The sequence below is a fragment of the Oncorhynchus kisutch genome, linkage group LG11 (assembly GCF_002021735.2).
Source record: "Oncorhynchus kisutch isolate 150728-3 linkage group LG11, Okis_V2, whole genome shotgun sequence".
Lineage (NCBI taxonomy): Eukaryota > Metazoa > Chordata > Actinopteri > Salmoniformes > Salmonidae > Oncorhynchus > Oncorhynchus kisutch.
The window spans coordinates 29,182,041-29,204,213 of NC_034184.2; the positions used below are offsets into that span (position 1 = coordinate 29,182,041).

Consider the following 22,173-nt stretch of genomic DNA (forward strand, 5'->3'; position numbering starts at 1 on the left):
CAAATGGCAACTTTAATTACGATTTTCTCAACAACAAAAAAGACAAGAGTAGTAAAAAATAGCTACATTTCCAACATTGATCGCAACTATGTTGGAAATGTGTATGTATATTTTTCTTATCAACCACCAACATAACTACAATTTTCTTTCAAACAGAAAGTGGGCTTTCAATTTATCATTCAGAGATCTGTGATTTAATTAAAACAGCAAAATTAGCAAAACAAATTGCGACAAAAACGGTATTTTCTCGACTTCCGTTGTATTATGCGCTGAAATCACTGACTTCTAAGCATTGTAAACAATCTTATTTTGGCTTAGCCAAGAGCTAAGGTTACATCACGATTATATTATTTACAGATCTGTGCCTTTGCGCAGGCTTTCGACAGTTCAATCGATTCATTTTGTGGCTGAAGAGTAAAAAAAAATGGCGATGGACGGTGGCATGTCCACGTCTCCATCAGGACTATCGTATCACAATGTTGGGGACTTTTACCCCAGAAAATTCGGTTCCAAGCCGGACGTGGTGCCGTCCGGGGTGACCGAGAGGAAAGTTGGTCCCCTTGATAAACCTGACATGGTGGCGGTGGACGTTGTCAACATCAACGACTCAGGTAGCTGCTAACGTTACCGGTAGCTAGCTAGCTAGTTATGTTATGCTAGCTAGCCAGTGCAATGCAATTTAGTTGGGGCAACTAGCTAGCTGTCTAGCCACGTTTAGCTAGCCCCATATACAGCTGTGAAGCCTCTTTCCACAACTGTGTGTGTCGCTAGTAGCGAACTAGCTAAATCTTCACTTCAGCAAGTGTATTGTTATTCATTGCCAAGACAATACTTGCTTTAGAGTTTACCTGAATTCCGTGGCAAAGCTAACTAACGTTAGCAATGCTCTATCATCTAATGAACGCTATGTAACGTTGTCCTTTGTATATTCTTTATATATACTTGTGTTCCCCCATGTACTTTTTGTATTGATTTGTTCTTACTAATAAAAAGTACAATAATAAAAAAATATATATATATCTCAACGTTAAAAAGTTTAGCAAGGCCAGGAAACCAAAGCAAAGATGGTGGATAAATTAAGATGTCCAACTCAGGCCGTTTACCATAGGAAAAAAGGGTAAATTCTGGTCTGCTTAACCGGTTTGCTCTCACAAAGGCACAATTTCATTAGAATCTGCGTCTTGTCAGAGAGGGTCCACCCCTGTCATAGGAATACAGCGATTCTGCTTATTCCCACCGTTGGGACAACTCTCATTGTTAGGGCGGAGACAAGACCATCTCGTCAATATATACAGTATCTCTGGTCTGCTTAGTTCATAGACTGTATTTCAACCAGAAAAAATGAGGGAGTGCGATGTCTCGCTTCCTTTTCCGCCTCTGACCGAAGCAGATATACAGTTGAAGTCGGAAGTTACATACGCTTACATACGAGTCATTAAAACTAGATTTTCAACCACTCCACACATTTATTGTTAACAAACTATAGTTTTGGCAAGTCGGTTAGGACATCTATTTTGTGCATGGCACAAGTAATTTTTCCAACAATTGTTTGTAGACAGATTATTTCACTTATAATTCCCTATATCACAATTTCAGTGGGTCAGACGTTTATGTACACTAAGTTAACTGTGCCTTTAAACAGTTTGGAAAATTTCAGAAAATTATGTCATGGCTTTAGAAGCTTCTGATAGGCTAATTGACATCATTTGAGTCAATTGGAGGTGTACCTGTGGATGTATTTCAAGGCCTACCTTCAAACTTAGTGCCTCTTTGCTTGACATCATGGGAAAATCAAAAGACATCAGCCAAGACATCAGAAAAAAACTTGTAGACCTCAAGGTCTGGTTCATTCTTGGGAGCAGTTTCCAAGCGCCTGAAGATACCACGTTCATCTGTACAAACAATAGTATGCAAGTATAAACGCCATGGGACCATGCAGCCGTCATACCGCTCAGGAAGGAGACGCGTTCTGTCTCCTAGAGAAGAACACTGTCCCAACCGTGAAGCACAGGGGTGGCAGAAATCATGTTGTGGAGGTGCTTGCTGCAGGAGTGACTGGTGAACTTCACAAAATAGATGGCATCATCAGGCAGGAAATTATGTGGATATATTGAAGCAACATCTCAAGACATCAGTCAGGAAGTTAAAGCGTGGTCGCAAATGGGTCTTCCAAATGGATAATGGCCCCAAGCGTACTTCCAATGTTGTGGCAATATGGCTTAAGGACAACAAAGTCAACGTATTGGAGTGGCCATCACAAAGCCCTGACCTCAATCCCATAGAACATTTGTGGGCAGAACTGTAAAAGCATGTGTGAGCAAGGAGGCCTACAAAACTGTCTCCGTTACACCAGCTCTGTCACCCAACTTATTGTGGGAAGCTTGTGGAAGGCTACCTGAAACGTTTGACCAAAGTAAAACAATTTAAAGGCAATGCTACCGAATACTAATTGAGTGTATGTAAACTTCTGACCCACTGGCAATGTGATGAAAGAAATAAAAGCTGAAATAAATCATTCTCTACTATTATTCTGACATTTCACATTCTTAAAATAAAGTGGTGATCCTAACTGACCTAAGACAGGGAAATTTCTACTAGGATTACTAGGAATTGTGAAAAACGGAGATTAAATGTATTTGGCCAAGGTGTATGTAAACTTCTGACTTCAACTGTAGCTAGCTAGGTGCCTGCACAGTTGTTAAACCTTTTCCATCTGCATCCATTTTGCACGTTAAAGTTACGACACGAAGGAGAGAATTCCCTTTCAGTCGTAACGTTATGGCTAAAGCTAGGCATGCACTACTCACTCGGATCTTTACATCAGGGGAGCACTTATGCAAATTGTCTGCATAATCTTTCCACCCTGAAGTCTGTGACCACTGTTCTCACATTGTGACCTGTCAATCAAAATTATATAATAACACAAGGAATAAATACACAATGAGTAACGATAACTTGGCTATATAGGCCTAGACTGGGTACTAGTAACCAAGTCTGTGTCCCGGTGTAAGGGGTAATTGAGATTAGATATGTAACTGTAGGTAGGGATAAAGTGACTTGGCAACAGGATGGATTTAAAAAAAACAGTAGCTGCAGCATATGTGATGAGACAAAAGTGGTAGTGAAAAAGGGTCAATGCAAATATTACTGGTAGCTATATTTGGTTAACTATTTAAGTAACTATTTATCAGTTTTATGGATCGGGGGTTGAAGCTGTTCATGATCCTGTTGGTTCCAGACTTGGTGCATCTGTACCATTTTTCCATGCGATAGCATAGAGAACAGTCTATGACTTGGGTGGTTAGAGTCTTTGACAATTTTTTGGGCCTTCCTCTGACACTGCCTGGTATAGTTCATTGATGGCAGTTAGCTTGGCCCCAGTGACGTACTGGGCCATATGCACTACCCTCTGTAGCACCTTGTGGTCGGATGCCAAGCAGTTGCCATATACTCAGCGGTGATGCAGCCAGTCAAGATGCTCTCAATGGTGCAGCTGTATAAATCCTTTTGAGGATCTAAGGGCCCATGCCACATTTTTTTCAGCATCTTGAGTGGGCAAAGGTGTTTTTGTGCCTTCTTCACGACTGTGTTGGTGTGTGTGGACCATTTATAATTCCTTAGTGATGTGAACACAGAGGAACTTGAAGCTCTCGACCCGCTCCACTACTGCCCCGTGGTTGAGGGTGTGCTCGCTCGGCCCATCGTTTCCTGTAGTCCACAATCATCAGTTCCTTTGTTTGGCTGATGTTGAGGGAGAGGTTATTGGCCAGGTTTGTGGTGGTAAATAGACAGTAAAAAATATAGATAAACTCGCTTGGTAAATAGTATTGTCTGCAGCTTATCATGAGGGATTCTATCTCAGATGAGCAAAACCCCAAGACTTCCTTAAATTTAGAGATCACGCCCCAGCAGACACACACCTCCCCCTTAACCGAAGCTGCTGTTCGGTCGAGACAAAGTATAGAAAAAACATCTAGATGTGTGTTATCCATGTTCTTGTTCAACCATGACTCCGAGAAACATAGGATATTACAAGTCTTCAGGTCCCGTTGAATGGAACTCGTCCAGTTCTCTAGTGGTTGTATGTTCGCCAATAGAAAGGAAGGTAGAAGCGGTTTATTTAGTTGCTGATGTAGTCTCGTCAGGCAGCCCGCTCGTTTGCCTCTCTTGTGCTATGTCTTCCTCTTTCAAGTACCGGGGATTAGGCCCTGGTCCAGAAGGAGCACTTCCAGAGATGCCGTCTCATTGAAGTAGAAATCTTCAACCAAATTGAAGTTAGTGATCGCTGTTGTGATGTCCAGAAGCTGGTCATATGAAATTATGGCGGAAATATGATGTAAAAATGACAATTGACTTTTTAAAAAAACATACAAAATAGAAGAATTGGTCAGGAGCCCGTAATACTGCAGCTTCATCTTCCATTGTTGCATCGTAGCACCCCCTCGCTGCACAAGATACGACCGGAAATGTCTGGTATGCCACAGAAGTAATCGGGACCTAAGATTCTGATCAGCAGAGCGCAAGTCCCATAATTGCACGTCTTTCACTCGCTCACATTATGCGACCTACGACGTCTTGGTTGTAGCCTATGACGTTAGGATGTACCTGCAGTCCCCGGAATTTGTTGTGGATCCCAAACTGGCTCCTCCGTTGCGACGTCCCCTGAATGCCCATCTGCTAGCTTGCTAGCTGCGCCCCGCTAGCTGTCTAGAGCATATTGGACTGTTCGCTTAAGAGGCCCATCAGACAAATTCTTTGGCCACAATACCTATTCTGCCAATTGACCTGGATCCCTTTTACCACACGAAGCCCTGCTGATCCACGACAACTGGTCTGCAGACATAACAGCACGAGGGGGCTACAACAGACTTTCTTCCATCGCAACGTTCCTCTAAGGCCCTTCTGCTAGCTTGCTATCCACGGCACGCTAGCTGCCTGAATCACCGTGTCTCTGGCCCGAGCCACTCACTGGACCCCTATGATTACTCGGCTACGCATGCCTCTCCCTAATGTCAATATGCCTTGTCCATTGCTGTTTTGGTTAGTGATTATTGCCTTATTTCACTGTAGAGCCTCTAGCCTTGCTCAATACACCTTAGTTAACCCTTTAATTCCAACTTCCACACATGCAGTGACCTCACCTGGTTTAAATTATTTCGAGAGACAATATCTCTCTCATCGTCAATCAGTGCATATGTTTACCTCCACTGTATTCACATCCTACCATACCTTTGTCTGTACATTATGCCTTGAATCTATTATATCGCGCCCAGAAACCTGCTCCTTTTACTCTCTGTTCTGAACGTACTAGACGACCAGTTCTTATAGCCTTTAGCCATACCCTTATCCTACTCTTCCTCTGTTTCTCTGGTGATGTAGAGGTTAATCCAGGCTCTGTAGTGTCTAGTTTCACTCCCATTCCCCAGGCGCTCTCATTTATTGACTTCTTTAACTGTAAAAGCCTTGGTTTCATGCATGTTAACATTAGAAGCCTCCTCCCTAAGTTTGTTTTACTCACTGCCTAAGCACACTCTGCCAACCCAGATGTCCTAGCTGTGTCTGAATCCTGGCTTAGGAAGACCACCACAAACCCTGAAATTTCCATCCATAACTATAACATTTTCCGACAAGATAGAACTGCCAAAGGGGGCGGAGTTAGCCTGCAGAGTTCTGTCTTACTATCCAGGTCTGTGCCCAAACAATTTGAGCGCCTACTTTTAAAAATCCACCTTTCCAGAAACAAGTCTCTCACCGTTGCCGCTTGCTATAGACAACCTTCTGCCCCCAGCTGTGCCCTCGATACCATATGTGAATTGATTGCCCCCCATCGATCTTCAGAGCTTGTACTGTTAGGTGACCTAAACTGGGACATGCTTAACACCCCGGCCATCCTACAATCTAAGCTTGATGCCCTCAATCTCAGACAAATTATCAATGAACCTACCAGGTACAACCCCAAATCCATAAACACAGGCACCCTCATAGATATCATCCTAACCAACCTGCCCTCCAAATACACCTCTGCTGTCTTCAACCAGGATCTAATTGCCTGCGTCCGTAAAGGGTCTGCAGTCAAACGACCACCCCTCATCACTGTCAAACACTCCTAAAACACTTCAGCGAGCAGGCCTTTCAAATCGACCTGGCCCAGGTATCCTGGAAGGACTTTGACCTCATTCCATCAGTAGAGGATGCCTGGTTATTCTTTAAAAGTGCTTTCCTCACTCACCTTAAATAAGCATGCCCCATTCAAAAAATTTAGAGCCAGGAACAGATATAGCCCCTGGTTCACTCCAGACCTGACTGCCTTTGACCAGCACAAAACATCCTGTGGCGTACTGCATTAGTATCGATTAGCCCTCACGATTTGCAACTTTTCAGGGAAGTTAGGAACCAATACAGTGGGGGAAAAAAGTATTTAGTCAGCCACCAATTGTGCAAGTTCTCCCACTTAAAAAGATGAAAGAGGCCTGTGATTTTCATCATGGTACACTTCATCTATGACCGACAAAATGAGAAAAAAAATCCAGAAAATCACATTGTAGGATTTTTAATGAATTTATTTGCAAATTATGGTGGAAAATATGTTTTTGGTCAATAACAAAAGTTGCAAAAAGTTTTTGCTGGTATTTTTGGCCCATTCCTCCATGCAGATCTCCTCTAGAGCAGTGATGTTTTGGGGCTGTTGCTGGGCAACATGGACTTTCAACTCCCTCCAAAGATTTTCTATGGGGTTGAGATATGGAGACTGGCTAGGCCACTCCAGGACCTTGAAATGCTTCTTACGAAGCCACTCCTTCGTTGCCCGGGTGGTGTGTTTGGGATCATTGTCATGCTGAAAGACCCAGCCACGTTTCATCTTCAATGCCCTTGCTGATGGAAGGAGGTTTTCACTCAAAATCTCACGATACATGGCCCCATTAATTCTTTCCTTTACACGGATCAGTCGTCCTGGTCCCTTTGCAGAAAAACAACCCTAAAGCATGATGGTGTTCTTTGGCTGCAACTCAGCATTCTTTGTCCTCCAAACACGACGAGTTGAGTTTTTACCAAAAAGTTATATTTTGGTTTCATCTGACCATATAACATTCTCCCAATCTTCTTCTGGATCATCCAAATACTGTCTAGCAAACTTCAGACGGGCCTGGACATGTACTGGCTTAAGCAGGGGGACACGTCTGGCACTGCAGGATTTGAGTCCCTGGCGGCGTAGTGTGTTTGTTACTTTGGTCCCAGCTCTCTGCAGGTCATTCATTAGGTCCCCCCGTGTGGTTCTGGGATTTTTGCTCACCGTTCTTGTGATCATTTTGACCCCACGGGGTGAGATCTTGCGTGGAGCCCCAGATCGAGGGAGATTATCAGTGGTCTTGTATGTCTTCCATTTCCTAATAATTGCTCCCACAGTTGATTTCTTCAAACCAAGCTGCTTACCTATTGCAGATTCTGTCTTCCCAGCCTGGTGCAGGTCTACAATTTTGTTTCTGGTGTCCTTTGACAGCTCTTTGGTCTTGGCCATAGTGGAGTTTGGAGTGTGACTGTTTGAGGTTGTGGACAGGTGTCTTTTATACTGATAAGTTCAAACAGGTGCCATTAATACAGGAAACTAGTGGAGGACAGAGGAGCCTCTTAAAGAAGAAGTTACAGGTCTGTGAGAGCCAGAAATCTTGCTTGTTTGTAGGTGACCAAATACTTATTTTCCACCATAATTTGCAAATAAAATCATAAAAAATACTACAATGTGATTTTTCTGGATTTCTTTTTCTCATTTTGTCTGTTATAGTTGAAGTGTACCTATGATGAAAATTACAGGCCTCTCATCTTTTTAAGTGGGAGAACTTGCACAATTGGTGGCTGACTAAATACTTTTTAGCCTCACTCTATACAGTCAGTTAGGAAAGCAATGGCTAGCTTTTTCAAACAGAAATGTGCATCCTGTAGCACAAACTCCAAAAAGTTCTGGGACACTAAAGTCCATGGAGAATAAGAGCACCTCCTCCCAGCTGCCCACTGCACTGAGGCTAGGAAACACCACCGATAAATCCCCGATAATTGATCATTTCAATAAGCATTTTTCTACAGCTGGCCATGCTTTCTACCTGGCTACCCCTATCCTGGTCAACAGCCCTGCACCCCCCCCCACAGCAACTTGACCATACCACCCTCATGTTCTGAAAGAGCTGCAAAATCTGGACCCCTACAAATCAGCCGGGCTAGATAATCTGGACACAAACCTTTTTAAATGATCAGCCGAAATTGTTGCAACCCCTATTACTAGCCGGTTCAACCTTTCTTTCGTATCGTCTGAGATCCCCCCCTCTTCAAAGGGGGAGACAATCTAGACTAGAGGTTGACCGATTGATCGGAATGGCCGATTTTCAAGTTTTCATACAATCGGAAATCTGTATTTCAGGGGCAGAACGACAGATTTTTACTTTGTCAGCTCGGGATTAAATTGTGCAATCTTACAGTTCACTAGTTCAACTCTCTAACCACCTGATTACATTGCACTCCACGAGGACACTACCTGTTACACGAATGTAGTAAGCCAAGGTAAGTTGCTTAGCTTGCATTAAATGTATCTTATAAAAAACAATGAATCAATCATAATCACTAGTTAACTCCACATGGTTGATGGTATTACTAGTTTATCTAGCGTGTCCTGCGTTGCATATAATCGATGCGGTGCGTATTGTTGCTCCAATGTGTACCTAACCATAAACATCAATGCCTTTCTTAAAATCAATACACAGAAGTAAATATTTTTAAACCTGCATATTTAGCAAAAAGAAATACAGGTTAGCAGGCAATATTAACCAGGTGAAATTGTGTCACTTCTCTTGCGTTCATTGCACGCAGAGTCTGTGTGTTTGCAACAGTTTGGGCCGGCCTAATTTGCCAGAATTTTACATAATTATGACATAACATTGAAGGTTGTGCAATGTAACAGGAATATTTAGACTTATGGATGCCACCCGATAGAGAAAATACGGAACGGTTCCATATTTCACTGAACGCACACTTTAACCTGGGGCGCGGCTTGGCCTGGCGGCACTGAAATGAACATTCTCGAGGCCATCAAACTACTACGCTCTGAGATAGTTGAAATGAAAACACAGGTGGTTGCTACGATTGAGGCCAGAATACAGGAGGTTTCTGATACCTTAAAAGCAGATTTAACCATCCTGCGGAACGAGACTGTGCCAGCAATCACAATACTCAAAACAACAACTGCGTCACACACTACAACGATTGCGGCACTGGAGGCCTCCGCTACTAATGTCTCTGATTTAACTACATCCCTGGAGGCTGAAGTTAAACGCCTAGCTGCGGATTTGAAAAAGGTGAAGGAGAGCTGCGTGAGTCTAGAGGGATTCTCTCGCCGCAATAATCTGAGACTTGTATCGGTCCCAGAGTCCGCCGAAATGCATCGCGCCACGTATTTCGTTTCAGGGCTGCTGAAGGATGTTCTTGCCTTAGATGAAAAGCCTCTGCTTGATCGAGCCCACCGGTCACTGCGCCCAAAGCCCCGGGATGGGGAGAGGCCCAGTGACATAATTCTTCGAGTGCACTTTTTTCATGAGAAGATGGAGGTCCTCCGACGAGCCCGCAATACCACTCTGAGCTTTCAAGGACAGCTTTTCCATCTACCAGGACTACTCCCCCACTGTTTCCAGGCAGCGCGCAGCTTTCGGACAGGCCAAACGAGTACTTCGGGACCATCCAAGTGTGAAGTATGGATTGCGACACATTTGAATCTCCGGATGAGGCTATGGCTCACATTCAACGGGGTGGGGGGGGGCAGGTTGAATTGTTCAGTTCTAATGTTGTCATTCTGTCTTTTTAGTTTTTTTTATCAGTTTTTTTTTTCCCTGTACTTTTTCCAAACATTTACCACTGTACATTATTACTCTGAGACTAGTTATTCTGGGGGTTTTGGGCGCTCATTGCTTTTCCATTCTATGCTCTAATGACAGGGTTGAATAACGGGAATGCCCAGAGGGGCCGAAATAATACGATCAAGTACATTTCTTGGAATACCAAAGGGGTTAACAACCCGGTGAAGCGTAAGAGGTTGTTGACACACTTAAAGGGTTTGAATGCAAATATTGCATTTCTACAAGAGACTCACTTGAGGACTGGTGAGCATTTTAGGATGCGTAAGGACTGGGTTGGTCAAGTGTTCCACTTGAACTTTCATAGTAAATCAAGAGGTGCTGCTATTCTGGTTGATAAAGCTACTCCCTTTGTAGCTTCTGAGGTTATTGCTGATCCTAAGGGACGATACGTCATAGTAACCGGTGAACTGTTTTCTACCCCTCTTGTTTTGGCTAGTGTTTATGCTCCCAATTGGGATGACACAAGTTTCATTTCTTCCTTTCTGTCTACTATTCCCAATTTAGATTCTCATTTGTTGATTTTAGGGGGGGATTTCAACTGTAAAATGTCCCCAGTTCTTGACAAGTCCTCACAAACAAACACAGGCCCATCTAAATGTGCCCTACTTATTCAATCCTTTCTTCAGAAATATGCTATGTTTGAGGCCTGGCGTTTCCTACATCCTACAGATAGACAATATTCCTTTTATTCTCATGTTCCTCAAACATACTCCCGGATTGATTACTTATTTTTGGACAAAGAACTTCTGCCTAACCTTTGGCAGTGTACTTACGAGAGTATTGTTATCTCTGACCCTTCACCATTAGTGCTTGAACTAGAGTTTCCCCAGCGACCTCCTTTGTATTATCAATGGCGTCTCAACCCCATTTTACTCTCTGATAAGGAGTTTGTCAATTTCATCTCTTCTGAAATCACCTTATTCCTAGAAACTAATTCAACACCAGGTATGTCCTGCTCTACCATATGGGAGTCTCTCAAAGCATACCTACGTGGCCAAATTATTTCTTATACAGCCAACCAAAACAGAGTTCGCTCCCAGCGACTTCGGGACCTGAGCGAGTCCATAGCCACACTGGATGAGACGTATGCTACGGATCCTTCCTCTGATCTGCATAAAGAGCGCCAACTACTCCAATCTGAATTTGATGAGCTTTCTACCAGGCAAGCTGAACCGTTACTCTTGCGAGCTCGATACAAAGTCTATGAACAAGGCGACAAGGCCAGTAAACTCCTTTCGCATCAGATCCGTAAATCTGAGGCCTCACGTTTAATCCCACAAATAAGGACCCCGTCTGGTGCGACCACAGTTATACATAAAGAAATCAATGATCAATTTAAACAATTCTACTCTGCGCTATACACCTCTGAATCCCCTCAAGACCCCTTGCTGATTGACTCCTTCTTTAATGGCTTGAATATGCCTACAATTGATACAGACTCCCATGACTGTCTAGAAGAAGAATTTACGCTTGAGGAGATTGCAACAGCAGTGTCCGCAATGAAAAGTGGTAAATCACCGGGTCCGGACGGTTTTCCAACCGAATTTTACAGGACGTTTTCTGGTCTGCTTTGCCCATTCTTGTCTCGACTATTTGCAGAGTGCCTCAATACTTCAAAGCTACCGCCTAGTCTTTATCAGGCTTCAATTTCATTACTACTAAAGAAAAACAAAGACCCCCTGGAATGTGGATCCTATCGCCCAATCTCGCTTTTAAACTGTGATTACAAAATCCTAGCTAAGCTTTTAGCCATCCGTATGGAAGGCTTGCTGCACCAAGTGATACACTCTGACCAGACTGGCTTTGTGAGAAATAGGCATTTATTTTTCAATATTAGGTGCCTTATGAATATACTGTACTCCCCAGCGTCGGAGGACCCGGAGGTGGTGGTCTCACTTGATGCCGAAAAAGCGTTTGACTGCGTTGAATGGGATTACCTAACAGCTGCCCTTTATAGATTTGGCTTTGGCCCCAAATTCATTGCGTGGATAAAGATTCTTTATTTTTCCCCCATGGCTTCGGTACGGACTAATAACTTGTCCTCTGACTATTTTCCCTTGCACCGCGGATCCAGACAGGGTTGCCCACTCTCCCCCTTGTTGTTTGCTTTGGCAATCGAGCCTCTCGCCATTGCACTACGCTCTAATGATGCCATTCAAGGCATAATCAGGGCGGGCTGGGAGCAGAAAGTCTTGCTATATGCTGACGACCTCCTTTTGTTTATCTCCAACCCCGATACCTCATTGCCACGTGCCCTATCTGTTCTTAAAAAGTTTGGATCAATCTCAGGGTACAAGCTGAATCTAGGCAAGAGTGAGCTTTTTCCGGTAAACAAGGCTGCTTTAAAGTGCTCTTTTACAAGTTCTCAGTTTAGGATTGTCCGGGATCAATTCACTTACTTGGGAGTAAAAGTGACAAGGAAATATTCAAATTTGTTTCAGGAAAACTTTGTTGCTCTAGCAGACAGATTGAAACAATCTTTTACTTTTTGGAATTCGCTACCCCTTTCTCTTATCGGAAGGATTAATGTCATTAAAATGAATGTGTTGCCCAAATTTGTATATTTATTTCAATGTTTACCCATTTTTATTCCAAAATCTTTTTTTATTTCACTGGATCAAACATTCATGCATTTTATTTGGTATGGCAAGGTACCACGGATTGGTAGAAAACATTTACAGAAGCCTATGTCTTTGGGGGGTTTAGCTCTACCAGATTTTCAGACATACTACTGGGCTGCAAATTTCAGAGCCGTTCTGTACTGGCTGCAGACTGATCCTACTGGCCCCTAGACCACTCTGGGTCCAGATGGAGTCTGAATCATGTAAACCTGCAGCACTTTCCTCTGTGCTGTGCTCGTCTCTCCCAGTGTCCCTAGGCAAAAGTTGTGCCAAACCAATTGTAAAGCAGTCTCTTAAAATTTGGAATCAGTTCCGTTTAGCCTTTAGCCTCCGAGGCTTTTCTCTATCAGGCCCAATCAATCAGAACATTTTATTTCCTCCATCTTTGAATGATGGGGCTTTTGGCATTTGGCACTCACTAGGCCTCTCCTCGCTAGCCCAATTATTCTTTGATGATACATTTGCCTCTTTTTCTCAGCTGCAGGAAAAGTTCAATCTCCCCCAATCCCACTTTTTCCGCTATCTCCAGACTAGAAACTTTGTCAGGGCTAACACACCTGGATTTCCCAATAGGCCTGCGAATACAGCTATAGAGAGCATCTTGGAGCTGAACAAGCTTCCTAGGGGCGCAATTTCAGATGTATATGCAATCATTCATGACTTACAGAACCCTTCTTTGGTGCCTTTAAAGACTCGATGGGAAAAGGATTTGGGGGAGGAACTTGGGGAAGACGCCTGGGAATCTGTGCTGCACAGGGTGCACTCGTCCTCTTTTAGCACTAGACACAGCCTCATTCAATTCAAGGTGGTTCACCGTATCCACTTATCCGTATCCAAACTTGGAAGAATATTCTCTGATTTTGATCCTACCTGTGTCAGATGTAAAGTGGAACCAGCCACACTGTTGCATATGTTTTGGGGCTGTCATAAACTGTCAGGTTTCTGGGAATTAATATTGAAATGTTTCTCTGATATATATATATGACACTGTTATAGATCCGTCTCCCCTTACAGCCCTGTTTGGAGTACTGCCCATGGGTACCCCCCTATCAAGAATGGCAGCTCCCCCATCTTATAAATATTGGGTGAGGGATGTGTTGTGCTCTCTGAAACTAGAAAAAATCAAATTCAATTCACGTGGGAACCCCAAACTGTTTGAGGCTTGGGCTCCATTCCGGTCTTACTTTAAACAGTCCATCCTCTGATGGCATTCCAATTAATACTAAAATAAGTCTGTGACTTAAGGGTTGGAGGAGCCTCTCTCTGTGTTTTTGCTGGGGGGGGGGGGCATTAGGGTCCATGTGCTTATTCATTGTGATCCGCAGATGCCTTGTTCATCTTGCTCGGGCAGAGACTGAAGTGTGAGCTTGTTTTTCCCAGTTATTTTTACATTTTGTTCACGCCTACATGAATAATCATTTTTTATTTTTTATTTTAAAGCATTGTAAAACCTGTCCAGTGGATGGTCGGTCTGTGGCCATGACTCTCTGTGAGTGGTTGCATTTCTCCACCCTTATCCCTTGACTGTTTACAGGAACAATGGTGAGGTGTTTGCTCTGTCCCTGTACTATAGATTGACCTTTAACCTCTGTAGCCTTCTGCCTGGTATGTTTAACTTGTCTAAAGTCTGGTATCTTTAAAGCTATTTTTTTATTTGTATTTTTTTTCTAGTTGAGTATATTATTTATATTGTCTTGTCTGTGTGTGTGTGTCTGTGTGTGTGTGTGTGTGTGTGTGTGTGTGTGTGTGTGTGTGTGTGTGTGTGTGTAAAACTTAATAAACAGAGTTAAAAATAAAAAATAGCCTCCAATACTCTACTCAGTAAATTGGATGCAGTCTATCACAGTGCCATCCATTTTGTCACCAATTCCCCATATACTACCCACCATTGTGACCTGTATGCTCTCGTTGGCTGGTCCTCGCTTCATATTCGTCGCCAAACCCAGTGGCTCGAGGTCATCTATAAGTCTTTGCTAGGTAAAGCCCCGCCTTATCTCAGCTCACTGGTCACCATAGCAACACCCGCTCGTAGCACACGCTCCACAGGTATATTTCACTGGTCACCTCCAAAGCCAATTCCTCCTTTGGCCGCCTTTCTTTCCAGTTCTCTGCAGCCAATGACCCGAACGAACTGCAAAAATCACTGAAGCTGGAGACTCATATCTCCCTTACTAACTTTAAGCACCAGCTGTCAGAACAGCTGAAAGGTCACTGCACCTGTACATAGCCCATCTGTAATTAGCCTATCCAACTACCTCATCCCCATACTGTTATCTATTTTATTTATTTTGCTCCTTTGCACTCCATGATCTCTACTTGTACACTCATCTTCTGCACATCTATCACTCCAGTGTTTAATTGCTATATTGTAATTATTTCACCACTATGGCCTATTTATTGCCTTACCTCCATTATCCTACCTCATTTGCACACACTGTATAGAGAATTTTTCTATTGTATTATTGACTGTATGTTTGTATGTTTGTTTATTCCATGTGTAACTCTGTGTTTGTTGCACTGCTTTGCTTTATCTTGGCCAGGTCGCAGTTGTAAATGAGTACTTGTTCTCAACTTGCCTACCTGGTTAAATAATGGTGAAAAAAATAAATACAAATCGTGGCAAAATCGCAGTTAAAAATTGTCTAATGTATGGCCAGTTTAAACCAGACCAACCAGATTGTTGGTGACATTTTGAAAAACATGCATAGTCAGACATTAAACTTCACTTTGTGTACAGTCCACATCAGTCATCTGTTGTTTTTCATTTTTCACAACCAAGTACTTTCTTTGCAGATATCCCAATCCACAGAAAAAAGCAAGAAACTGACACGTATTTGCTGGTAAGTTTTCCTTATTCAAAACACCAGTTGGTAGGGTCTAAAGCAGGGATGTCGAACTCATTTTGCCACATTTGTTCTTTAACGAGGTCCGGAGGGCCTTACTGAAAAAAATGTGAGAGAGAAAATTCCTCCATCCCATTGTTTTTGCCATTTCCGATGCTCCCTGACTTTATAGTATTCATTTAGGTGATTTATTAGTGAGCTGGACTCTGTCAAGAACATTTCCACACATTTTATTTTTTATTTGGTTTCAGTCATAAAAGTATATTGAGTATGCCCCCACCCCCCCCTCCACCCAAATGCCATATGTTTGACACCCCTGGTCTAAAGCAGAATTTTGTTTTACAGGCAGCCTACTGTAGCTAAATACGAAGGATAAACACTAGATGGTGGTGCTTCTCTCTGAGTCCTTAATCTCACATCCTTCCATGTGACTGTGTTTGTGTGGTACCCACAGGGCACTATACACCCATTCCGGAAGACGCACAGATCCTTCTTTGGGAAACTCTCTCAAGAATTCCGCTTGGTGACTTCAGACAGACGGGTAAGGAATTAGTAAGGGGTGTGTGCATGCGTGTACATTAACATGCCACAGAGACAACTGTCTCACAGTGCTCTTTGTTTTGGAATTCCCCATCCCTGTATAATGACCCTTACTTTATTATTGCATTATTCTGGTAAGCTGTTTAGACATCTCATTTCATAGGCAAGCACCCTAACACCATGATAATCGTTCAAACGTTTTTAGTTGGTGGCAGCAGCCCATTATTTGGTTGCACTACAAAAAAATATTTTGCAGCGTCACACAATAGAAAAATTTGTAATCAATCATAAAGTCATTCACAATGCTTTATTAAGAAGTGTGATAATAGACTACTGAGATGGTATTCATTAAATTCGTTGTTACCTCTAACAGGTCCAGGCAGGAATGCATGATTCAACATATTTTAATATTCATCCTAATCCAGTGATTGTCATGAATTTTAGGTTGACAGTTAGACTATTCTTGCTATAATTTACTGTAAAAATTATGCTGCAGAATAGAGATGAATTTGCCTTAATCTTTATGTGCACTAATATTACATATAGGCCTAATTCAATTAACCACCTGAGGAAGTGGAAACTCAAAATAGATGGCCAACTCTAGATAGCTAGATCGCTAACTCTAAAAATAACACCTACTGCTTGTAGCAATGTATGAATCTAACAGTAAATGTAATGTCCTAAAAAAAACTTTGCATCGGTAGTAGTGCCGAGGAATGTCTAGCTGGGAAAATCAAAAGCAGGCTAGCTCAGTATTTAGAAACTGATGAATTGACACATTGACCAAAATCGAACATGTTGCAAATATTAGTTTAGTTTATTCACTAATAATAAGGCTTGTGTCGACTTGCTTATTGCATGCATGTCTGGGCAAGCTAGCTAGCTAAGTAGATAGCTATGTGAAATGTTAGCAAAGTTGATAACTAACTAAACCTTTCATCTGTGGTGTTAGCTAGCTAGCTAACGTTACCTGGTTATCAACATGCACCATTTTCTTCCTGATCATGATAAAAAAAAAAAATGCTATACTGAACAAAAATATAAACCCAAAATGCAACAATCTCAACGATTTTACTGAGTTACATGGGTGGGCCTGGGAGGGCATAGATCCACCCGATGGGGAACCAGGGCCAGCCAATCAGAATGAGTTTTTTCCAACAAAAGGGCATACATTATTACATATAGAAATGCTCCTCAGTTTCATCAGCTGTACGGGTGGCTGGTCTCCGATGATCCCACAGGTAAAGAAGCCATATGTGGAGGTCCTGGGCAGGCATGGTTTCACTGAGATTTTCAACCTGTCCCTGACCGAGTCTGTAATACCAACATGTTTCAAGCAGATCAGCACAGTCCCTGTGCCCAAGAACACTAAGGTAACCTGCCTTAATGACTACCGACCCGTATCACTCACGTCTGGAGTCATGAAGTGCTTTGAAAGGCTGGTCATGGCTCACATCAACACCATTATCCCAGAAACCCTAGACCCACTCCAATTTGTATAGCGCCCCAACAGATCCACAGATGAAGCAATCTCTATTGCACTCCACACTGCCCTTTCCCACCTGGACAAAAGGAACACCTACGTGAGAATGCTATTCGTTGACTACAGCTCAGCGTTCAACACCGTAGTGCCCACAAAGCTCATCACTTAGCTAAGGACCCTGGGACTAAACACCTCACTCTGCAACTGGATCATGGACTTCCTGACGGGTCGCCCCAAGTGGTAAGGGTAGGGAACAACACATCTACCATGCTGATCATCAACGCGGGTGGCCCTCTGCGTACTCAGTCCCCTCCTGTACTCCCTGTTTACCCATGACTGCCTGGCAAGCCCGACTCCAACACTATCACTAAGTCTGCCAACAACACAATAGTGATCACCGACAACGACGCGACAGCCTACAGGGAGGAGGTCAGTGACCTGGCAGTGTGGTCAAGACAAAGTAGATGATTGTGGACTACAGGAAAAGGAGGGCCGAGCACGCCCCCATTCTCATCGGTGGGGCTGTAGTGGAGCAGGTTGAGAGCCTCAAGTTCCTTGGTGTCCACATCCCCAACGAACTGTCATGGTCCAAACACACCAAGACTTTTGCGAAGAGGTTACGACAATGCCTATTCTCTCTCAGGAGACTGAAAAGATTTGGCATGTGTCCTCAGATCCTCAAGAAGTTCTATAGCTGCACCATTGAGAGCATCCTGACTAGAGGTTGACCGATTTAATCGGAATGGCCAATTAATTAGGGCCGATTTCAAGTTTTCATAACAACCGGAAATCTGTGTTTTTGGACACCGATTTTGCCTATTATTATTTAATACCTTTATAGTTAATTATTTTTTACACCTTTTTATTTAATCTTTATTTAACTAGGCAAGTCAGTTAAGAACACATTCTTATTTTCAATTGCGGCCTAGGAACGGTGGGTTAACTGCCTCGTTCAGGGGCAGAACGACAGATTTGTACCTTGTCAGCTCGGGGGATCCAATCTTGCAAACTTAGTTAACTAGTCCAACGCTCTAACCACCTGCCTCTCGTTGCACTCCACGAGGAGACTGCCTGTTACGCGAATGCAGTAAGCCAAGGTAAATTGCTAGCTAGCATTAAACATATCTTATAAAAAACAATCAATCAATGATAATCACTAGTTAACTACACATGGTTGATGATATTACTAGTTTATCTAGCATGTCCTGCGTTGCATATAATCTGACTGAGCATACAAGCATACAAATATCTGACTGAGCGGTGGTAGGCAGCAGCAGGCTCGTAAGCATTCATTCAAACAGTACTTTTGTGTGTTTTGCCAGCAGCTCGTCATTGTGCGTCAAGCATTGCGCTGTTTATGACTTCAAGCCTATCAACTCCCGAGATTAGGCTGGTGTAACCGAAGTGAAATGGCTAGCTAGTTAATGGGGTGCGCGCTAATAGCGTTTCAAACATCACTCGCTCTGAGACTTGGAGTAGTTGTTCCCCTTGCTCTGCATGGGTAACGCTGCTTCGAGGGTGGCTGTTGTCGATGTTTTCCTGGTTCGAGCCCAGGTAGGGTCGAGGAGAGGGACGGAAGCTATACTGTTACACTGGCAATACTAAAGTGCCTATAAGAACATCCAATAGTCAAAGGTTAAAGAAATACAAATGGTATAGAGAGAAATAGTCCTATAATTCCTATAATAACAACAAGCTAATACTTCTTACCTGGGAATATTGAAGACTCATGTTAAAAGGAACCACCAGCTTTCATATGTTCTCATGTTCTGAGCAAGCTTTCTTACATGGCACATATTGCACTTTAACTTTCTTCTCCAACACTTTGTTTTTGCATTATTTAAACCAAATTGAACATGTTTCATTATTTATTTGAGTCTAAATTGATTTTATTGATGTATTATATTAAGTTAAAATAAGTGTTCATTCAGTATTGTTGTAATTGTCATTATTACAAATAAATTAATAAAAATCTGCCGATTAATCGGCATCGGCTTCTTTGGACCTCCAATAATCGGTATCTGTATTGGTGTTGAAAAATCATAATTGGTCGACCTCTAATCCTGACTGGTTGCAGCACCGCCTTGTATGGCAACTGCTCGGCCTCCGACTGCAAGGCACTACAGAGGGTAGTGCGTACGGTCCAGTACACCAAGCTTCCTGCCATCCAGGAGCTCTATACCAGGCCGTGTCAGAGGAAGGCCCTAAAAATTGTCAAAGACTCCAGCCACCCTAGTCATAGACTGTTCTCTCTGCTACCGCACGGAAAGCGGTACCAGAGTGCCAAGTCTAGGTCCAAAAGGCTTCTTAACAGCTTCTACCCCCAAGCCATAAGACTCCTGAACTTCTAACCAAATGGCTACCCGGACTATTTGCGTTTTTACGCTGCTGCTACTCTCTGTTTATTATCTATGCATAGTCACTTTACCTCTACCTACATATACATATTACCTCAACTAACCTGTCCCTGCACATTGACTCTGTACCGGTACCCCCCCCGTATATAGCTTTGCTACTGTTATTTTATTATTGCTCTTTAATTATTTGTTATTTTTCTATTTTCTTAAATTGTTTTATTTTGATTTATTCACTTGTTTACTTCAGTTTATTTAGTTAATACTTTCATAACACCTATTTTTTTTCTTAACTGCATTGTTGGTTAAGGGCTTGTAAGTAAGCATTTCACTAAGGTTTACCTACACCTGTTCGGCGTTGGTGACAAATAAAACTTGATTTGATTTGTGGAGACTGCTCTCCCTAGAAGCCGTATGGAAGAGACTGGGTTAGATTCTATAGAACCAGAGAGACTGATCGGGGTAGAGTCAACGGAGTTCACTTCACATGCATGGAGAGGAGACTAAGTTTCCCAAAAAGAATGTTCCTTTGGCGGAGAAAGTGGAGAGTGGTGTCTTTCTTCATAAGGGTGTGATGATGTGTGATTATTTAGGTTAGGCTTACTGTGGCTTGACACTGGGTGTCTGCTCCATCCATGCACTAGGTAGTGGGAGTCTTCCAGACGGATGCTGCTGTTGACCTGGCAGTAAAACTCTTCTCTCCTTCTGTGCTGCTGAGTAGCCCTATATTTGTCTGGATTAAAGCTGATGATGAAGTACATGACGTAGGCATATTATCTACAGATGATATATCAGCGACAGTATTCTGTTACTCAGGGAGGCTGATGTTCCTGAAGGTGTTTGCGAGTGTCACTCCAATGTAAGATCTAACCTAGATATGTGATGTCTAAAGAACAACCCTCAGGAAAAAGATGTGCCGACATGTTTACTTGCAATATCTCCTTCACCCAGAGGGTGGCAGTGACATCTCGTTGTTTCCTGCTTTCCCAGAAAGTGTGTGTGTGTGTGTTTGGGGGGGGGGATTGTATGTGTTGGGCAGCATTTCGTTGCTCTGTTTGCACACTGACACAGGCAAAGCGATCTACAGGGCCCTGAAGCTGCAACAGGCCCACACACACACACACTTCAGCTCCCATCTCTATCCCTGGCCACAGCTGTCACAAGACGCCCTAGTCCTGTCATAACACGGTGCACTGCAGTAATTGTAGATTTCACAGCACTCCAAGGACAGCCACTGACACAAAGTGACAGTCAAAGACGTGGTGGATAGCCTTGAGTTTGTACCGTCCTCACATTTTTGCTTTCCATTTTGTACGTGGTTTGTCTGCAACAAAGCATTCCCTGAATTGGCAAATTAACAATACAATATTATTAGATTAGCCTAACTGACAGATATGTTAGGCAATGCCATAACAAATCATCCACCTGCATTAGCTATTAATACACCACTCCAAGCAATCCTATAGATCTAAATGAATTCATTGGTTTAGAAAGCTCTGGTTAATGTTCTGTTTGTGTTTTAGTCATGGAGAATCCTGGTGTTCGGGATGCTGAATGTTCTTTGTACTGGCTGCCTGCTGATGTGGTGCAGCTCCACCAACAGTATGGGTGAGTACTCATCTACATGACACAGTGTTCCACACAGCCAGCCAGGCAGAGTTAGCCTAGAGGTTAGAGGGCCCAATGAGTAAACAAGGACATCTATGGACTACAGCTTTGGATACTACGTAGTCGAGTACATCAGTGAGAACACTATGTACTGACATTGTTCTGATACTGTGCTCAGACATAATTCTGTTCTCCCTTAAGTTCTTCACCAAGGGCACTTGCAGTTCCCACCATTATAGTGATTATTCTCCAGCTTCCTAGATCCACTCATGATGTCACGTATCCAGAGGGGGAGAGATCCCATATTATAGAGTCCTGCTGACCCATAGGAATAGTAATTAATCTACTATGTTCTGACCTCCCACCTCCACGCAGATTAGATCTCTGCTGGTGTCGCAGTGTTATTGTGATGGTGTGTTCAGGGCTCTAAAGTGCGACCATTTTGGCCGCATATGCTCCTAAATATTTTGCTCTGCGGCTATTAATTTGGGAGGACCAGTGTGCCTAAAAAGAAAATCATCCAGATGTAATGATGCAGAAAACAGGATCCCTCATTCAAGTTAAGTAAAATTTTTTAAATTCAAGATAGTTTAAGAGCAGCAATGAAGTAAGAGTAGCGAGGCTATATACAGGGGGTACCGGTACAATGTGCTGGGGCACAGGCTAGTCGTGGTAAATGAGGTAATATGGCCCCCTTAGGTAGAGTTAAAGTGACTATGCATAGATGATAACCATAGAGTAGCAGCAGCGTAAAGGGGGCATAGTCTGGGTAGCCATTTGATTAGCTGTTCAGGATTAGCTGTTCAGGAATCTTATGGCTAGGGGGTA

General features: G+C 43.0%; 1 protein-coding gene across 3 annotated transcripts in view; it reads left to right on the plus strand.

Annotated features, from left to right (window-relative positions):
• The first annotated feature begins 296 nt into the window (after positions 1-296).
• The window catches only part of LOC109899778 (zinc transporter 6), an 87,493-nt gene continuing 65,616 nt past the window's right edge, over positions 297-22,173 (plus strand). The window contains exons 1-4 of one of the 3 annotated variants that reach the window (XM_031835599.1): positions 297-611; positions 15,311-15,357; positions 15,815-15,901; positions 21,261-21,345. In XM_031835599.1, coding sequence (XP_031691459.1) covers positions 425-611; positions 15,311-15,357; positions 15,815-15,901; positions 21,261-21,345 — 406 coding nt within the window. In that variant the 5' untranslated portion in view covers positions 297-424. Of the gene's footprint in view, positions 612-15,310; positions 15,358-15,814; positions 15,902-21,260; positions 21,346-22,173 lie in introns of those variants that run through there. The other 2 variants (XM_020495302.2, XM_020495301.2) reach the window with 2 other exon arrangements.